Source organism: Sylvia atricapilla, chromosome 3 (assembly GCF_009819655.1).
Source record: "Sylvia atricapilla isolate bSylAtr1 chromosome 3, bSylAtr1.pri, whole genome shotgun sequence".
NCBI lineage: Eukaryota > Metazoa > Chordata > Aves > Passeriformes > Sylviidae > Sylvia > Sylvia atricapilla.
Genome location: NC_089142.1, coordinates 23493167 through 23512145, shown reverse-complemented (window position 1 = coordinate 23512145; position 18979 = coordinate 23493167). Strand labels below are relative to the sequence as shown.

General features: G+C 41.6%; 1 protein-coding gene across 5 annotated transcripts in view; it reads left to right on the top strand.

Moving 5' to 3' along the window:
* The first annotated feature begins 322 nt into the window (after positions 1-322).
* GCLC (glutamate-cysteine ligase catalytic subunit) overlaps positions 323-18979 on the top strand; it is a 36659-nt gene continuing 18002 nt past the window's right edge. For 3 of the 5 annotated variants that reach the window (XM_066314950.1, XM_066314949.1, XM_066314947.1), the window contains exons 1-4: positions 323-622; positions 14531-14643; positions 15487-15669; positions 18174-18287. In XM_066314950.1, coding sequence (XP_066171047.1) covers positions 473-622; positions 14531-14643; positions 15487-15669; positions 18174-18287 — 560 coding nt within the window. In that variant the 5' untranslated portion in view covers positions 323-472. Of the gene's footprint in view, positions 623-842; positions 1076-14530; positions 14644-15486; positions 15670-18173; positions 18288-18979 lie in introns of those variants that run through there. The other 2 variants (XM_066314946.1, XM_066314948.1) reach the window with 2 other exon arrangements.

Below are 18979 nucleotides of genomic sequence, written 5' to 3'. Positions count from 1 at the left end.
CGCAGGAACACCGCCGGCCAGACGCGCCCGGTCCCGCGGGGGGACACCCTCCCGCCGCCATGTCGCCTGGCGCAGGCGAGCGGCGCCCCCTCCCGTCTCCGGGGCGTGGGCCGGGCGTTCGGAGCAGCGGCGCTCACGGTCGCTGCCTGGACCGGATTTGCCTCCCCGGGGACGCTCCATCGCTCCATGCCCTCCTCCCCGGGCGGCTCCGCGGGGCCGGGAGCGCCGGCAGCGCCGCCAGGCCGCGCTCAGCCCCGCGCTCAGCCCCGCGCTCGGCGCGGCGGGGGCGGCGCCTGCCGGCGGAAAGTGCTGAGTCACGGCCTGACGCGCGGCCGCCGTCACGTGCGGTGCCGGGCTCGGACCCGCCGCCGCGGCACCGAGCGCACCCGCCGCAAAGAGCGCACCGCGCACTAGGGCACTCGCTCCGCTCCGGCTCCGCTCGCTTCCTCGGCCCCCCTGCCTCCCGGCCGGCATGGGGCTGCTGTCGCAGGGCTCGCCGCTGAGCTGGGAGGAGACGCGGCGGTACGCGGAGCACGTGCGGAGGCACGGCATCATCCAGTTCCTCCACATCTACCGCGCCCTGCGCGACCGCCACAAGGACGTGCTCAAGTGGGGAGACGAGGTGGGTGAGACCCCTGCGAGCGCGGCCTCCGCCGCCGCCTGGGCCGCCCCCCGTGGCGGGCGCAGGTGCCGTTCGGTGCGGGTCGGGCCGGGCGCGGTGCCCGGAGCGGGCCGGGCCGCGGTGGCCGGGCGGGCGGGGACGTTGCGGGCTGCCCGGCGGGGCTTTGTTTACCGCGCGCTCGCACACGCGCTCGCCGCATCTCGTTGCGCAGCACGGCTGCCCTGCTATTGCCCGCGGTTCGGAAACGCCACAGCAACTTTGAGCGTTTCCGCCTGGCGCCAGCCGGTTGCCCGGGCAGCCCCTCGGGAGGTGTATTCCCGGGGCGGTGATGCTCGGCAGCGTACGCTCCTTCTCCGGAGTTTGTTTATGCTGTCCCGATGCGTCTGAGTAACGTCTGTGCTTCTAGTCCAAGGCAGTGCGTGCTCGGACACAGACTCAGTTTTTGGGAGGAAGGTAAGGGAAGCAGGACCGGGGATGAGCGGGCGGACTGCAGTGGCAGCCCTCTAGCCGCGCAGCGCGTTCCTTCTGTATCCCTGTGTGAAAGGGACCTGCCGAGCCCTGCTTTACCCCAGAGTTTCCTGGGCGTTTGGTACATGTCAGCCTGCTTTCTGAACAAGCATCGGGATGATCGTTCGGGTCATGAGTTGAACTTTGTTACAGGTGCTTTGTGCCCGAGGACCGTAACTTTAGTCACAGGTCTTGGGTGTGTTGCCTTGTAAACCTGCGCTCAGCTGTGCCACTGCTTGACAGCACTCTGCAAGGAGCAAGGGCTGCCTCCTCTATTGATAGTACCCCAGGACACGGGGAGCAGCTTCTGCACTAGAAGCTATCCTTGTCCGTGGTGTTGCTGAGGTCCAGCATTGGTCGCTTGATGCGGCTGCAGGGAAGCTGGAAGAGCAGAGTAGGATGCAAGCAATGTGGAGACCTGGCCATTGCATCTCTGTCTCATGCAGAGTTTGCTTTCTGAGCAGCAAAAGCATTTGTGAGAAAACTTTATTCAAGTAATAGCAGCTGTTCACGGATGTTCTTTGCCATAGGAGAATGCTGTTCACCTTGTGCACCTTGAGAGAACTTGTCTCTTAATGTCAGTTCTCCTTTAAATGAACCCCTTTTATAATTCACATAAGGGCAAGGCAAGCGTCAGTGCACAGAAGCTGCTTCCATGAGTGAGTGTGGGCCTGGCTACTAAAATCTGTTCAATGAGTGTGTAGTCAACACAATAGGGTTTTGCAGCTAGAGTGGTGTGGACTCAGAAAGTTTAAATATACTTTTATCTCTCCCTGTCTGACGTTTGTGTTCCCACATGTCTTGTATGACTGAAGTTACACTGACAAAAGAGCCTCACAGTCTTGAGTCCAGGAATATAGACAGAGTCTTCCTGTTGCTCCAAGACTTAGCTGGAGGGTTTTCTCATTAATCTTTAAGAGACGGTACTCATTTTTCAATGGGTGTTAGATTTTAGTTGTCCTTGCTTTCTCGGAGTGAGATTTCACAAGATAGCTAAAGCTGATCCACTAGCAAGCTGGTTCAGCTTCCCTCCCTGTCTTCCAGGCTTGTATTTCTGCTGCCTGCCTTGTGTTGCTACTGACCAGTTGAGTTCAAAAAGTTAACCCAGCAGAAAACTCTTATTCCATTCAGTTTTTTAGGGTGATTGGTTTTCTCAGCAGAGCTTTCACAGGTATACCGAACAAGTTCTGTTTAATGTGAGAAAAGTACCAGGAGTGTGTGGAGGAAAGAGTCAAGTACAACCAGCCCCTGGCAGCACCTTCAGCTGATCACTTGGTAATCATGGATGTATTGTGAGACTGGACTCTGGGAGCCTCATTCTTCCTTTGGCCTGGGGACTGTACTAAAAAAAGTGTTTATGCTCCATAAATAGTGGAGCGTTATGTTAAAGGAGATCCACAGTTTTCTTCTACCATGCCCCAGCATTGCAAGAGGCAGGATTTTAAGATCAGTATCATTGCAGACATAATTTTGATAAGGAGCTGAGAGCTGTATTAGAAATATCTGTGAACATTCCAAGAAGGTCGGGTAACCTGGTTCATTGTCTACCTCTTCATTTTAACAAATGTTAAAAAACTCAGGTGTGGCGACTTCGTTCGGCTATGTTATGCAGTTAGGTATTTTTATGTAACACAGCATTTAGGAATGTGTTAATGGACCAGGTACTTGTAGCCAGTCTTCTCTTGTGCAAACACAAAACCATACCTCGGTCCATAACTTACTTGAGCTGTGCTGTAGGTAGACCAATGCAGAGGGCAGTACATTCGTTTTCCATTTTTCCCCTCAGATATCTAGTTGTTAGAAAGTGGCGCCACATTTTTATGCAGCTTAGATGAGTCAACTGACTAATTGGACAATTTTCATAAAAAGTCTTCTTTGTACTTTGACCTGCATGTAAAAAGTCATAGCCTGAGGGTGTTTAATTGTTTTAAAAACTTCTTGAAGATAGAAATCAAGAATGAAGATGACAGCCCTCATTTAATGGTAGAGATAATATCAGAATAAACAAAATTACTTCTGTGTTCAAGAGGTGTTTCTGTAATTGTGTTTAGTGAAAAATGTGTTTTGTAATTTTTTAAAAGAAATATTTATGAGGAAAAACCCAACTTCAGTAGCACATACTGTGTTTGTCTTTTAGGGCATACGTGTGAATACTTGAAAGGTTGTTCTCCATCTAAGTGATACTATTGTTAAAAGGAAATACTGTGTTTGCTCATGAGTGTACATACATTTGCTTCATTAGGACTCTCACTTTTCAGTGTGTGTTGTAGGACTCATTACAGAACTGTGGGGGTTCCTTGTAACCTCCTAGGGATTCCATTCCCTGGGATTCCAAGGGAGTGAATCTCTGGGGAATCATCGTGTACTGTTTCTTGGGTGTCAGACAGAAGTGTTACGGCTCAGTGCTAACAGAACATGGTGCTGGCATCTGTTTTGAAGGGAGTGAGACAGCATCACAGCTTACATAGCAGGGTAGCATTCCCTAGTGCTCCCATCCTGTCCTGAGTAAAAAGCTGGAAAGGTCAAAACTGGTTCTTCTGCCTTTTGAAAAATCAGCTCTTTTATTGCTTGTAGTGTTAGTAGATCCAAGAGCTGCTGTCTGTTCTAGGGTAAGTTCTTTTTTTACTCCATTTTCTGCAACCATGAAGCCTATGCAGTGGTAAAAAAACAAAAGCCTACCAAATATGAGTGTGACAGAGTAAAGTTTGCTCTAAAAGAACTTTCCAAAGGGCTCTTTAAATTTGCACTTTCAGGTAAAGGTCCTCTGCCTCTTAATCATCCTTCTACCTCATTTAAAACTGACAGTTGACCTCCCTGTTTATGCTTGACTTCTCCTGACTGTGGAGATTACAAAACAGTGAACTATCTCATTATCCCTCATCAAGCCCCGCCTTACTATCGTTGTCTTAATGCCAACAAAGTTTGGGCAACAATTACATCTGCTGGTGAGGCCCTGTTATGCTAATAAGTACAATCTCCTTGTGTTCTCATCTTCCTCTTCCATCCAGTAATGTGTGCTTGACCTCGGGTTTGCAGAGTTGTGATCATGGTTTATTTTTTTATTTTTGTGCAGCAGAATCAAAAAGCTGCTTTCAGTACTGTGTTTCAGAACTCCAGTACAGTTAGCAGATACTATATGAAACAATTAGTTTCTGCAGCTTGGGCAGATGCTAGCCTGTTCTGCTGCTTCCCAGCTGTTTTCCCAAAAAGCCCCCTTCTGTGCCAATGCATTAGTAGTCTCCTGTTCAGCACCTCTTGTCTGCTGGTTGCATTCCTCTAACTGACGGATGTTGCTTAAATTTCCCTTTGGAGCTTTATGCGGACATTCGGATCAGACAAGTGGAATGGCTGGCCCTTGGCAAAGCTCACTGCTGCTGTTTTGTGCTGAGATTGCACACAAGTGTAGACTCACAGCATTTCACACTGAACTACATACACATATGTATTCATATGTGCATGTAGTACTTGTCTTCCACAGTCTGTAAAGACTAAGGAGGAGCTGTTTCAGCCTAAGAAAATTTTGAGAAATGTGTGCCAGAAGGAGATCTCAGAAGGAAGGGATTTAGAAAGCAAGCATGGGCAAAACATGACAGTTTTATTTTAAAGTACATATGAATGAATTAGGAATCTGACTTGCTCAGCCTTGTTTAGTGAAATTGGACGTAATGACCGTTTTGTTGTATGTGAGTCTTGTTCCTGTCAGTGTGGGGACCTAGCACACAATAAGCATCTTCAGCTTTTAAAAAGTTGTTTTCTTAGTGCAAGCTTGAAGTGAAATTTGGAGGCCTTTAAAAAGATTTGATAATGCTCTGTATGAGGCAGCATGAAAAATGTACCACTGCACTGCTTTTGAGTTGAAGTCTTACTGAGTTAATTCTCATTTGGTTTTGGTTGGTTGTTTTCTTTCCTTCCTTTTACCTCTTTCTCAGTGCTTTTTAAGCTTCTTTTGATCTTTCTCCTGTACACTCAATTAATTCTCCTCCTTACCCTTTAGTTTTTCAATTATACCTTGTAAATAAGTTAAATGAGAACTAAAATGAGCATGTGCTTATCAGCACTTTCTCATTCAAGAAGCAAAGCAGCACTTCTCAGGACCTACCTGAGAGGCCAGAGGTTTCTTACCAGAATGTCCCAAAGGTGTTGCTTCTTATGAGAAGATGCATGACTCTTGAAAACGTTCTCCTTTTTTCATAATGAAAGGCTAAGCTGTGAAAAGAGCTGAATTTCCTCTTCAGTGATTCTTTCCAGGGAGCTAGCTATTGCATTAGTGTCTTGTTACAGTTTCTAGCCTGTTATGTCTTTAGGTGTTTCCAGGGCAGTAGCATGGTGTAGTTATGTTACAGTCTGTGGAACTTCAGACTGGTAAAATTACTGCTGCATATTTAGGAAATGAATTTGGGTTCAGATGCACATGGTTTGAGGCTCCAGTTTGCCTGTCACCCATTTAAAACCAGGAACAAAATCTAGGGCATTGTTCAGCAATGGTGAATCTAGCTCACCAGCTGCACAGTACAGGTATTATACCTAACGTACACAGAGGAAGTTTTCGTCATCTCTTTGCTAAAGAGGCAACCAGTGAGGCTTGGTGAGAGACAGATACATGTGCATAAAAATGTTCAAAAAGAGATAAGAAAGGACCAGGATTGATGAAGGAGTAGGTTCAGAGAACATCATGGTGTACAGAAAGGTAGTGTTCATTTCTCATTTTACAAGAAACTTGTCTAACCTAATGGACCAGAAGAGCAGATGTCCTTTTAAGATAGTTACTTATTTTACAAAGCCTAGATGCCCTGTGGAACAAGATGCTACATGATAGCTGTGAAGCTGAGATAGACATTGACTTATATAGACAACAAGAATAAACAGTTTATTATGGTTTCTTTAAACTTTACATGCTGAAAGATGTTTGTCCATCTATCCAAACCACTTGGATAATTGTATGGTGAATTGTGGGATTTCTTTAATGTTTATCTGAAGCTATCTAACCAGCTTTTTGTTCTATATGTTATAAATAAAATGGAATCACAAAAAACAAGTGTTGTGTTTTCCAGAATGTTGGTAATGTATGGTCTTTAAAAAAAAATTCTTCCAAGTCATTATACAGATTCATCATCATCAATATTACGATGATCTCACATTGTCACTTTGTACAAACTGCTGCAGTATACCAGTGTGCAGAAAATGCTTTTTTAAAAGCTTTTTTTGGTATTCTTGTGCCTATATTAAAGCTTACAGTAGCCTGAAGTCTTATAAATTTTTTTGCATTCTTGTCATTTTAAGACAAATGCTTTTAGTATCCCTGTCCCCCAGTGAAATTCCCCAAACAGGATGCTTTTTTTTTTTTTTTTTAAATGCAGAAATTCCTCATGATGGCCTCTGCCAAATGTGGCATGTACAGATGCATCTGGATGGAGCTGTCTTAATCGATGTGCTCACCCGCTGGCTGCTTGGGGGGAAGCAGCACTCGTGAATGATTTCGTTATTTGTCACGTGTCTGCTTATTCACCCTTTCTCTGAGCTTTATTTGGCTAAATAAAGGGACAGTGGAATTATTTGTTTACCAATAGACTTAGTGCTTCCTCAATATCTCTTCTATGGATACCTGACTGTTTGAAATAGTGGTGTTTCTGGGGCTGGGCCAGAAGGTATGATGTTAGTTAGCGCATCAGCTTATGCTGCTTGACAGCCATACGTGTGTATGCATGCAACTTTTAAAAGGAATACACTAATGCACAGGAATATAACTCTTTAAATCTTGGCTTGAGCAAGATAGATGTCCTTGAAGAGTCTTCATGTTTATTCCTTCCCAGGATACTTTGACTGACTGCCATGAAACTACTTTTTCTGCCTGGTTTTAATTCTGGCATCAGGGAAAACCTAAACTAAACCCCCTAGCTCTCAAAACGCACACAGTGTACTAACCCCGTGATGGCAGATAATTCTGTTTCATCTCCCTTTGCTCAGCTTTTCCATGGCTGAGTGATGTGTATAGTTTGTAGTGCGGCACCAGTGACCTGAGAGCTGTACTGCCAGATGCACTGTGTGTGTGACATGCAAGACTCATTGTAGTTCGTACTGAGATGCTCTTTGAAAATTTAATTTTGTAATCAATGAAAAGTAGTTTGGAAGTTTTGGGCTTTTCTGTTGTGTGGAATTTTGTTTGGATTTTTATTTAGGTTTTTTTCTGTGTTTGTTTGGGTGGGTGGTTGGTTTGGGCTCTTAGGAGATTTTTTTTCCCGAAGCAAGCTGCACTTGGTCATAAATACTGACCCACCCCCATAGTAAACATTGATTTCCTCCTTCCCAACCTCAGATTTTAATAAGAGAAGCTTAAATTACCTACTGTTTGTATATTTCTGATAACAAAATATTCTGTTCACAGTGTATTTCCTTCTGTGGATATCAGGCGGATTGCTGTGGTTTTATCATGGGATATTTTCTATTGTAATTCCTATTTTCCCTCAGGACCTCTTCCTGCTGTGCAGATGCCTTATTTTGGTTAATAGTATGAGGAAGAATGGGTACAAGAAAGAAAATTAAAAAACCTGAACCAAATATTCAACATTAACAATAAAATCTTTCTGAGACAAAAGGCAAATTAGAAACTTGCAGCATTTTGTTTCACAGGTGAATAAAGTTGTCTTGGCTGCAGACAGCTAAAGTTAACATGATCCTAGTCTTTTTAATAATATTAGCCTCAGGTGTTACGTAGTACAGAAGTCAATGATGCTTCTTTCTGTAATGCACCACATCTTATTTCTTTCAAATCATGGAAATGGTTATAACTTCTCAATTTTAATTTTCAATAACCCAGCTTCCTGCTTTGTGGTGTGTGCAGAAGGTTCTCTAGTAACATTGTATCGTGCACAAAAAAATCTGCAGCCCTGGTGTTGTCACATGGGAGGGGGAACAAGCAAGAGCACTTAGCTGGGGCTGGCTGTGTTGGCTGAGATGAGAGCCTCTGCATCCTCTTTTGTTTTGTCTATGATAATAGTTAATGTGGCATAGTTGTTCTTAAATTTTTCATTATTGTCAATATCATGTAAAGCATGAATTTTGTTTCTGGGACATGCTTTATGTAAATTTGTTTTGTTTAGTGCTGGCAATGGTGCTTTTTAATTGGATTGGCACTTCCAATCTGCTTGATCAAAATTAAGCATTTTGGGAATTACATTTTAATCTTGGTTCTCCTGTTGCAGATTTTTGAAATTATTTCTGTGGCAGAGAACATCCGTGATAATCTCATGAGTGTGGAAATGCCTTGCCTCATGCCAGTGCACAGTCTGGGGGCTTGCTGGCTAGAAACAGGGTAGCCAGCCTCTGTGGCACTTCCAGACTTGTTTTCCTCTGAAATTTGCTGCCTCGGGTGTTAGACTTATTGTAAGACAGTAAAGCTTTCATTAAAGGTACATTACCAGTTGTTTTTTTCTGTGGCTCCATGCTTTATCATATCAGTGGTGAGAACATAACTGCATCAAAAAAAACCCACCTTGGGTATTACCTTCTACATCCAGTAGAAGTATTTGTACCTACAGAAAATAATCTGCTTTTTCCATCTAACACTGAAAACTTGTGGCAGAGGTTTTTTAGTGAAGTCAGATTATTAAAACTTTGTTCTTCTCATGACTGTCATTTAATGATAATGATACTTTAATGATGCATTAACTGACTAATAAATATATGGACGAATATGTGTTTTCCATAAGTGAGCTTAATAACTAGTGAAAAGGTATTTTGTACTGCATATATATGTATATAAGGCAAACTGCATGAAAATACTTCAATGTTAGTAGTGGCTTTTGTTAACAGTAAACAATACGCATGAGACTCCATTGGGTGTTCAGGAAAAATTTTCAATTTCTCTTAAAACTCCAGGCCTGAAGGTAGGTTCAAATGAGGAGACTGCTAACAATTGTTTCAGGTATGTGTGGCAGGAGAAGGAGCCACTTCTCCAGTGGAAGGAGAAAGAAGCTGTCATTAAGATTTTCCTTGAGAAACAGGAGTGGTCTATGAATCACCTATAATCAGGTTGATTTAGAATCAGAAAATGGTGTGTGTTGTAGGGGACCTTTGGAAACAATCTTGTCCAACCAAGTCCATGCCCTGGGCAAGGACATCTTCCATTGCACCAGGTTGCTCAAAGTCCCATCCTAACTGGCCTTGATCACTTCCAGGGATGGGACATCCACATGTGATATGGGTGGTCAGGAGTGTGATATAAGGCTAATGCAGGTACTGTTTTTTACACACAGAAGGCATGAAGCAATGCTTTTTTCATTGCTTTTCACTTAAAAACAAACAAACAAAAAAACCCAAACAAACAAAAACCCTCCTCTTCAAACCATTCTTCTAAACTATTTTCTTCTATTATATAACCTTGGCACCTTACTTCTGAGCTTACTAAGGTCCACACTCTGTGCTTACCAGTGTTTACATAGGCAGAAGTACTTCATGGCAAAGATTTTGAATGTTAAAAGGATTTTAATGTTTAACACTACAGCAAAGGCTTTACTCTCATCTGTTAGATAGGTTTTGTTCCCTGTGTAGGTAGCATGATGGTGTTAAATTGAGTGTGCAAGGGTGGATTTTCATACTGGGAAGCAGACCACTACCAAGGCAAGTATTTGGACAATGATATGTCACTGTCCAGGTGTTAGAAAGGTAAATTACTTGTCGGTAGAATTGCCATGTTGAGGTTTAGGGCTTGACATGCTACAGTGATCTTAGGTTTAGTGGTAGGGGTTAGCAAAGGATTTACTACTGATAGTGGGCACAAAGGACACAGAATTTACAGGCCACAAGGACATTTGGCAAAACTCCCAAGATAAGTAAGAAACCAACTAAGCCAACTCAGCAACTGTGTGGAGATCAGTTCCAACTGGGTAAAAGGTAATTCTGGCAGGAAAGACATTCCCACCACCATGGTCCACTGACTCAAAAAACCCACCAACTCAAGAGAAGTGCTGAGCATGCAAACTAACTTTCATGAGAAGCAAGAGAATCATTTACCCAAGAGAAGATAGGGTTAATAAGAGAACTATGTAACTTGTAGTCAGTGATCTGCGATTTCTGTGCTGAAAATGTATAAATGGTATAAAGCTTTGATGATAGGGGAGCTAGCAGCCTGTTGTGTGTTACCACCTAGCTTCTTGCTTGGCAGAAATTAGAATAAAGAAATATTCAGCCCTAAGTTGACACGTGAATGTTCCAGATTAGACATGAGGAAAAAAAAAAAATCACCATTAGGGTGGTCAGGCATTGGGATAGGTTACCCAGGAGGTGATAAAGTCCCCATCCCTGAAGGTGTTGAAGAGGTATCTAGGTCTTGCTAGCTGATATGGTTTAGTGATTTAGGGGTTACAATGGCAGTGTTGGGTTGACAGTTGGACTTGCTGATCCTTAAGGTCTCTTCAAACCTTGAAGATTCTGTGATTAAATAGAAGTACCTTGTCATGGTGTGTACATTGGCACTGCACACTGGACAGCAAGCCCACATTTGGAACAACAGTGTAGCATAGATGGCGACGTGGTTCTCTTTGTTCCTTAGAATTGCTGCTAATGGGTTGTTTCTGATACACCTTCATTTTTAAAAAGCATTCCTTATGCAGAAATAATATGTGTAATTACGGTCAAATAACTCAGGCATTCAAACAATTTCAGACTTGCTTACCCATTTGCCGAGAGCTGTCATGTTTCATTTTGCCTCCAGACAAGTCCAGCACAACTGTTTGACTTAATGAATGGAGAATGGTTGTGGTTCTCTGCAATTGAGAGGCTTCAAGGTCTCACTTGTATTTACAGAGGTGTTATCAAAGAATTTTCAAAAGCCTGAAATTTTCTTGGTAGCCAACTGTGAGAAAAGGTCATAGTGAGTGAAGTAGCACCATTCTGGGTGCTAGCAAGCTAATGGAGCATAGTGCTTCTTGAGAAGATTCGGCAGTGGAGTGGAGCGGAGCTGGCGTGGAAGTACTCTGCAGGTGCAGTTACATTGCAAGCCAGTAATTTAAAGGAAGAAAGCCTCTAAAGAACAGCTTCCCTTGTGTTGGCTCATGAGTAGTTCTGATACTCTGGGTATTTGCTTTAACGAAGATTGTATTTGCTTTTTAAATGCATTTAACTGTAAACAGTAATTTATTTTAGGCTTGCTTTGTGTCAGAATGGGGCAGGGGGTTGGACTTTCAGCTTTGGCTTTGCAACTTGGCTGGCCAAACTGCTGTTCCTTTGCCTGGTAAGGTATCACAGAACTTCTGTGAGCCAGGCACACCAGGAGTGGTTAGAGAGATTCATCTATTGAGGTTGCACAGAGCATTATCTGTCAGCAGGGAGGAGCTGGGCTGTCACGTCTTGTCCTCAGCAGCCTTGCAGCGTGTTCCAGCCAGAAGACAGAGGTGTGTAAGGTTTGCTGCACGATGAGAGCACTGACTGGAAACTTGAGTCCAAAGTGGCCATGACAGGGTACATTGTCATCACTGGCTCTAAGCAAGGCTGCCTGTCAGCTATCTCCATCAGTAGTTTGATCTGATGTGTATTTTGCTTCTTGCTAAGGAGCCTAGTTAAAGTTATAGGGAGAAGTGAATTCCAAAGAGTTCAGCAAAATAATGAATTATGGATGTTTGGTGAAGCCCCTCATATTTGGCCTTTGAACTGGAATCTCTGCCAGGCATGCTGATTTTTCTCAGCTTGGCTGCATTTCTCTGAACTTTGTTGTGGATAAAAACATTTGAGAAGTCTGTGAATGATAACCTGAAGTTGAATGTAAAAATGTGTACTCTGAATTTGTTTCTTTTTTTTGTAGCTGTAGGCTAAATCTTTTGATGAGCCTAAATTACATTCTTTAAGGATGTCTATTCAGTCAGTCCCTCTGTTGTCAAGATACTCTGTGGGTTACTTGGAACTGTTGGCAGCCATCTGAAGTTTTTTATTTTCTCATTTAAATTAATGGCAGATCATCTGTGTGTTAAGACAGCTTTGAAGATTTAGTCAATGCTTCTGCAGGCAAAAGTAATAATTGTTTCTAAAGCTAGATTCATAAATGCAGTATATTCACTACTGTACTTGAAATATGAAACACTTTGATTTCTTCATATTTGCCTTCTTGACTTAGTGTTGCTTTACACTTTTGGCTTGTTTGGTTTTGCTTTTTTTAACTTGCAGTTTGGTTTATAGAGAAATACAGTGTTCTCCCCACCAGCTGCATTTGGAGAGGGATTTCTCGGACAGGAGGCTAATCACAGTAGCATACTCAAGTAAAAGTGAACAAATGTTCAACTCTGGGTCTTGACAGCAGCTGCTGTTCCTGCGTCCTTCGTTCTGCTACCCTCACCCACAGGCACTGTGGGGTGAGGCCAGGCATGGGGTGAGCTTGATGCTTATTCTGTGTCCATCTGAATGACTCACAGGTGTGGGCTCACATACCCCCTATAGATTAGGCCAGCTCCGAGGGAGAATTATACTTCTGCAAAGCAGGAGATGATACTGAATGTGGTAGGAAACTGAAGGTCCCTTTTTCTTTCCAGTATTCAAGGTCAAGTGACACTGGAGAGACTGGTGCTGGGCAATAATTAAATCAGTGCTCAGCTGTGTTCTGGTTGACTTTAGTCTCTAGTTATGTCAAGTAGATTATTGTGGCATAATGCACACAATTGCCAAAATATACCACGCAAAAAAGTGCAGTCTGCGCAGAAACTAGAAATCATTATTTTTTCTGCAGGAGATTAAAATTTGATCTTCGAAAACATACAGCAAATGTGTATAATTTCTGGATGAGTCCCTCCAGAGTTGGTCTCTGATCAGATTCTGTAGAATTGCAAACATTCTTTGATAATATTGCTTGTGATTTAATCACAAATCCCAACTAAGGATTATATTTTCTGTCACTGTAGTAAGCAATAACTCTTCCATGGACACTGAAGGAACCAAAGAACATGAAGACCACAAATCTACTTAGAGCATGCTGTAAAACATGGCCCAAGTTCCCTGTCTTTTGGCAAGCTGCTTTCCTATTGTCATTGGACTTCTGTACAAAATAGAAACTGCCATGAGTTGGTATGCTGCAACTTTAACATCAGCATCTTGCGTCAGTCTGAACTCCTGGCACTGCAGCAGTCGCGTTTGTTAAATACAGAGAGATGTGGCTCTAGACAGTGTGGAAAAATGAAACTGAGGAGCACAATGCACCTCTGACAGTTCTAGCTATGAAATTGCAATCTGAATTTTTAACTGTAAGTCATGTTTGACTTAGATGATTTTTGGAAGTCTTGGTGGCAGTGGTTCAAGAGCCTCCAACAAAAGGCACTGCCTGTCACTGCTGGTCCAGCTGTGGACCAAACTACCAGACCCCTTTCCAGGGGTTTGAAAGCCAGAACCCTGGTTACGCATTTCCGTGTGTGACTTCTGTTTTTACATGGTAGGCAACACACCACACCTGGAGGCTGGTTTGTCTTCTACACTTCCTAGAACATTGCTAAGCATCCTCTGAACTAGAGGTATTGGCAAATTGTAAGTATTGAAGGGCTACAAGGTCAAAGCAGCTGTTAAGCTGCCATGCTGGGTTGCATTCTAAAAGTCTTCAGGGAGCTTTGACAGCAAGTGTGCATGGAGATCAGGAAGTTTGAGATGAGGGTGTTCCAGATTTGGCTGCTTTCAGATATCAATTAGGGCAACATATTCTCTTGTGCTGGGATGCAGCAGTGCTGTCACAAGTGGCTTGCTGGTTCTAATGTGGGTTGCAGCATGGTGCAGGGACAGGAGGAGAGCTCTGGGACTAGGTACTTTGCTGGGCAGGAGAAGAAGAAAATGTGGCAGCAAAGCTAAATCAGGCAGGGGTGAAAACCACTGCACTATGCCAAGAGCTGGAGTGTGGTAATGACAGGACTGATGCTGTCACCAACAGCGGTGAGCTTTCTGTGGTGTAAATGAGACATAGTCTTTAATAGCTCCAACAAGAGATGGGTGTAAGTGGATGTCTTGTCGAATAACTTATGGTTTTTTCATTTGTTTGGTTGTTTTTTTTATCAGCAGAAGAGACTATAACTGATGGGATGAGGGTGAAATGTTTGTAGGTTGCATATAGCTTGCATGAGGTTTTAATTCCTTCTTGTTTAGAAATAATGTAGAGGTAAGTACAAATTCAGGATTTTTTTCATGAAATGTCTTCAATTAGAAATGGAGGGAAAGAAGTTTCAAGGAATTTCAAGTCTTTATTTCAGATGAAATAAGTTTACAGCCATCTTTGCCAGTACTGCTTACTGCATTTGTAGTTAGTAATGTTTTTGAACCTTCATAAAGTTCAGTGTGACGTACCTTTTTTTTCACTTAATGCTTAAGATTGCATGCCAATGTGTTTGTGTCTGAACAAAACCTTACTGTTTAATTGTTTGTTTTGTTTTAATTATTTACAAGGTGGAATATATGTTGGTAAAATTCGACCATGAAAATAAGAAAGTGCGTTTGATACTCTGTGGTGAAGAAGTTGTTCAGACACTGCAAGACAAGGGAGAGAAGGTAAACCCCAAGTGAGTAGCTGTTTCCAGTTTCTCTTTGGGTTTTTTTTTTTGTTGTTGTTGTTGTTTTTTTTGGTTTTTTTTAATCCTCCTGTTATGATACTGTGCAAAATTTTGTTAACCTGGGTTAACATTCAAGTCTGCTATTGGTAAAACTGTAAACCACAGATACTGATATTTTCAGATAAATCTGCGGTTCAGGAAGTGAAAGATTTTAAGCATGCTTGCAGGCAGTCCATGCACTTTTTGTATTATGCTTTGAAATAAAGGAGGATGTAATGGTGAGCCCACAGAAGTTGCAGTTTGGGTGCTTTTTTTGTCTTGCTCTGATTTTGTGTCTGTGTGTATGCAGTAATCCATGTTCCATAAAGTACATGTGCATCTGCACTTGCTCTTGTGTCACTTGACTACAGGAGCAAGTGAGGGCTGTATAGGGGAAACCTGTTGTCTGTAGGAGCACTCGCCCATTTTTGAAAGAAGTATAGATGTAAGAGTGGCAGGGAAGTTTTTCCCTATCCTCTCCTGTGCAAAAGCAGCAGTGATCTGTATTTTCTGGTTCTGGTTAAAACCCCAAGAAACAAAGCTTGAGATAGATGCTAAAGGTGACTGATTTGGGTAGGCAAATCCTACTTACTGTACTGCACAGCAGCACTATCACTGCCAAACTGCACCTTGCTTTCTTTTCACCACTTCCTGATGGTGAGGTACATTGGAAGGTACATTGTGTTCCTCTGTCAAATATTTAAATAAAGGAGATTTTTCTTGCAAGTGGTATTAATTTCTGGAATTCTTACAAATAATTCATCTGTTTTGAAGTTGCAGAAATATTTAAATGTGGCTCTTCTTTTATTATAGTCACCCAACACTCTGGAGACCGGAATATGGAAGTTACATGATTGAAGGAACGCCTGGAAAGCCATATGGGGGAACCATGTCTGATTTCAACACTGTGCAAGACAACATGAGGAAAAGACGGCAAGAGGCTGCTTCTATGCTCAAAGAAAATGAGGCTGTTTGCACAGTGACATCATTTCCAAGGTGAGAAGGTTGTCAGTGTTCTGTTCTCCTTACACACTTTTTCTCCATATTGCATACAGCTAAACTGTTCAATGAAATAGAGAAAAATATTATTTGGTTAAAGTACTTTGGGTTGATGTTCCAGTCATGTTTTTTAAAGTTTTTATTGCAATAAGACAAGCAAGTAAGCATCTTTTACATTTTTAGGTTGCTTCTAACCTATGATGATTTTGTATTAGGAGACAATACTGAATATTTGTAACATAAAGTATTAAGTCTAGAGTGGTCTACCACCCTGAGTTGATACAGAAAATTATATAGAAAAAGTTTCTCTTTACCTATTTAGTACACTGTGATCTTTATAAGTAGTAATTTTGCAAAACATGGCTAACCTGATCTATTTTTAATACCACTAAAGTACATGCAAGCTTCTGGTAGTTTGGGGCACCTGGACTTAGAACTTCTATTATACTCTAGTTACTGAATCTAGAATGGAGGGCATCTCTCCTGGGTTAATAATACCCTTACAAAGGATAGATTTTGTCCTTTTTATTGTTGTAAAGGGATTCTTGAAGAAATTAAATTTAGGATGAATGTCATTATCTAGGAGAAACTGTATTTTGTGACATTCCTTTCAAATAAAATTCTAGATAGAGATTTATTACATTTGTTCTAACTAGCCTGGTCAGTGAAGTGGATGAAGATAGTTATGCTTGTAAGGGTGAAAAAGTTGCTCTGCAGTAGAAGTGCCTGACCTTCCCAGCTAGTTTCTTGTGTAGTACAGAATGCAATAGCCTAAAATTCTTTCTGAGAGGAGAAACAATACAAAATATGCCTTAGCAGCAGTGGTGCCAGAATTTCTGCATAATGCCCCATGAATGCTGTTTTAAGAACACTGTTGATAAAATTCACTTTCACATTATTAGAATTATTCTAGATGTAATAAGAGTTTATTTAAAGTCCAACGGTTAAGTACTTGTATTAGAGAATTGGGGGTTCTTCCCCTGCAACCTTACAGGTACATTATGTCATTGAATAAGTTTTATATACAAACATTTTGGACCCTGTCTTGCAGGGAATAAAGGAAGAGGAGTTCTTCATCCCTTTGTAGATACAGATAAATACTTTTTGCATCGCTGTAGGAGCAGTACAATTGACTTCTGTGAAAAGCCAGTAAATAATAAGATGTAGTTTGTTTATATCTTGTGGGTCATTCCAAACATACTTTCATCCCTTGGAGATTGCACTCCCTAGGCATAATTTAGTTTGTTATTTCTGCCTTTTGCTATCTCGCCATTCAAGTCCTTGTTGGTTTGACAGGAGTCTTGTTAACCTGTATTTCTGAGGTTTCATGGGGTTGAAGTTTTTTCCACATAATACATATGTATGCCTGCGTGCATCTGGGCACGTACATGTGTATATAATAAAGTCTGTGTATTTGAGAAGACAAAAAAACTAGTTAGAGTGCTGACAGAAGAAAGGTAAATACATAAGCTTATTGAAACTAAAATAGTTCAGTCAAAAGTGAATGATTTGAAAATGTTTAAAGAATTCTAGCTTAGATACTGAATGACTATCTCTAGTTCCTAAATTTGTGAACCCTCACTGTTGGACCAGAAAATTGTTTTCTTTCTTGAGGACTGGAGGAATGCAGTTTTCAATGTAGCACTTAAGTAAGTGATGAAGCTGGCTTTACAAGTTGTAGGAGAACTTTCTGAAACCAGGAAGAAGAAACAATATTGAACATAAGTAATATTCTTGGAAGTGTGAGTGTTTCCTGATATTTTGAGTAGTTTCTTTGTAATTGTATCAGCTATCTTTTTTTAATCATGCAAATACTAGAGCCTTTCAACACAGTCTTTGCCCTTTTTACTCTGCAACATGGAGAAACTAATCTTCTACTTTACCTCAGCCTTGTCAAATGTTCCTTTGTCTCAGCTGTGCTGAAAGCTTGTTTCAGGTGACTCTGAAACTTTAAAATGGAGTTACCCAAAGGGGAGGGATGTATTCTGATCAGCTTGCTTATCTCTCAGCATTTTATGCCTAAGAGCTGCAATTTTTCTTTGCTTATGACATTTGTCTTGTAGGAGTTTTCAGAGTTCTGGAAGTGTTATAAGACTTAGGATATGTGTACCACTTGAAACTACATCTAATTCTTACAGAGCTGGTTAAGCATGTATTTTAAAAGAGGCAGATTGTTAAGAGTGGAGCTGGATAAATTACTTTGGCAGTCATCTTGTATGCTCGAGATAAACTTTGAAGCACGGATAAGATGCACCAGCACACTAAAATGTTTGTACCTCACATAGTACTGAAGTTTCCTGCTTCAGCCACTGAAAATGTCCATGTTTGCTGTCTAATGATAGACTACTGGGGTTCTACTTTAAAAAAAAGGCTGTCTTAACCACTGTGGAAGGTAGTTGTTGGCTGGTTGTCTACTAGAGTCCTAATCTCTGATCATCTGACCATTCTAAAATCACAGTCTGTTTTCATCACAGCTTGGATCTCATTGTTGTGTTACTTAGGTTAGGGTGTCCTGGGTTTACACTGCCGGAATATAAGCCAACACCAGTAGAAGAAGGAGCTTCAAAATCCCTCTTTTTTCCAGATGAAGCCATCAATAAACATCCTAGATTTAGGTAAGAATATTTGGGAAATTTGAGAAATCTAATATTTTGTCTCTACCTAAATATCATAGATATATCTGCAAATTCTTTACATTACTGGAATAGAGAGCACTGTATCTGATTGCTACAGGTATAACAAGGACTTGGACAGAAATGGTTGTGATGACATTTATTTTCTTTTCAAAGTGTCTTAAGAAAATTAATTGTTAAGTTAAAGGAGCTTTGTATAATAGTTCACACCATTATAGGGCAAAAAGTTGATTTTGCTACTGCCAAATCGTTTCCAGTTTGAAATCCTGTGTCTAAATGCTTCCATCATGGTTAATCCAGCTCTTACTTAGGTATGTCACAGAAACATCTGTCTACTCAGTAGCTTGCCTTAATTACTCTGAAGTGGACGATTTACTTCTCACAGTAAAGTGAGACTTTTGGACAATGAAAATCATTCTGTTTAAAAACTAAGCATACCTTTTAACTTGACCTTGTATTCTTCAGGTCTGTAGCCTTTCAATTCTGACTGTTTTATCAGTGTAGTACTGTGAAATCCGTCAAAATAAGACTGATTTTACTGAAGAAAAATTCAGAGTTGTATCTTTTACAGCCCATCTTAAAACTAGGAAAAGAACTAGGTTCTTTTCTCTCTTTTTCTCTTTTGAAAGAGAGTGCTCAAAATAAATAGAAAATTGACATTCTGAAACCCTAAA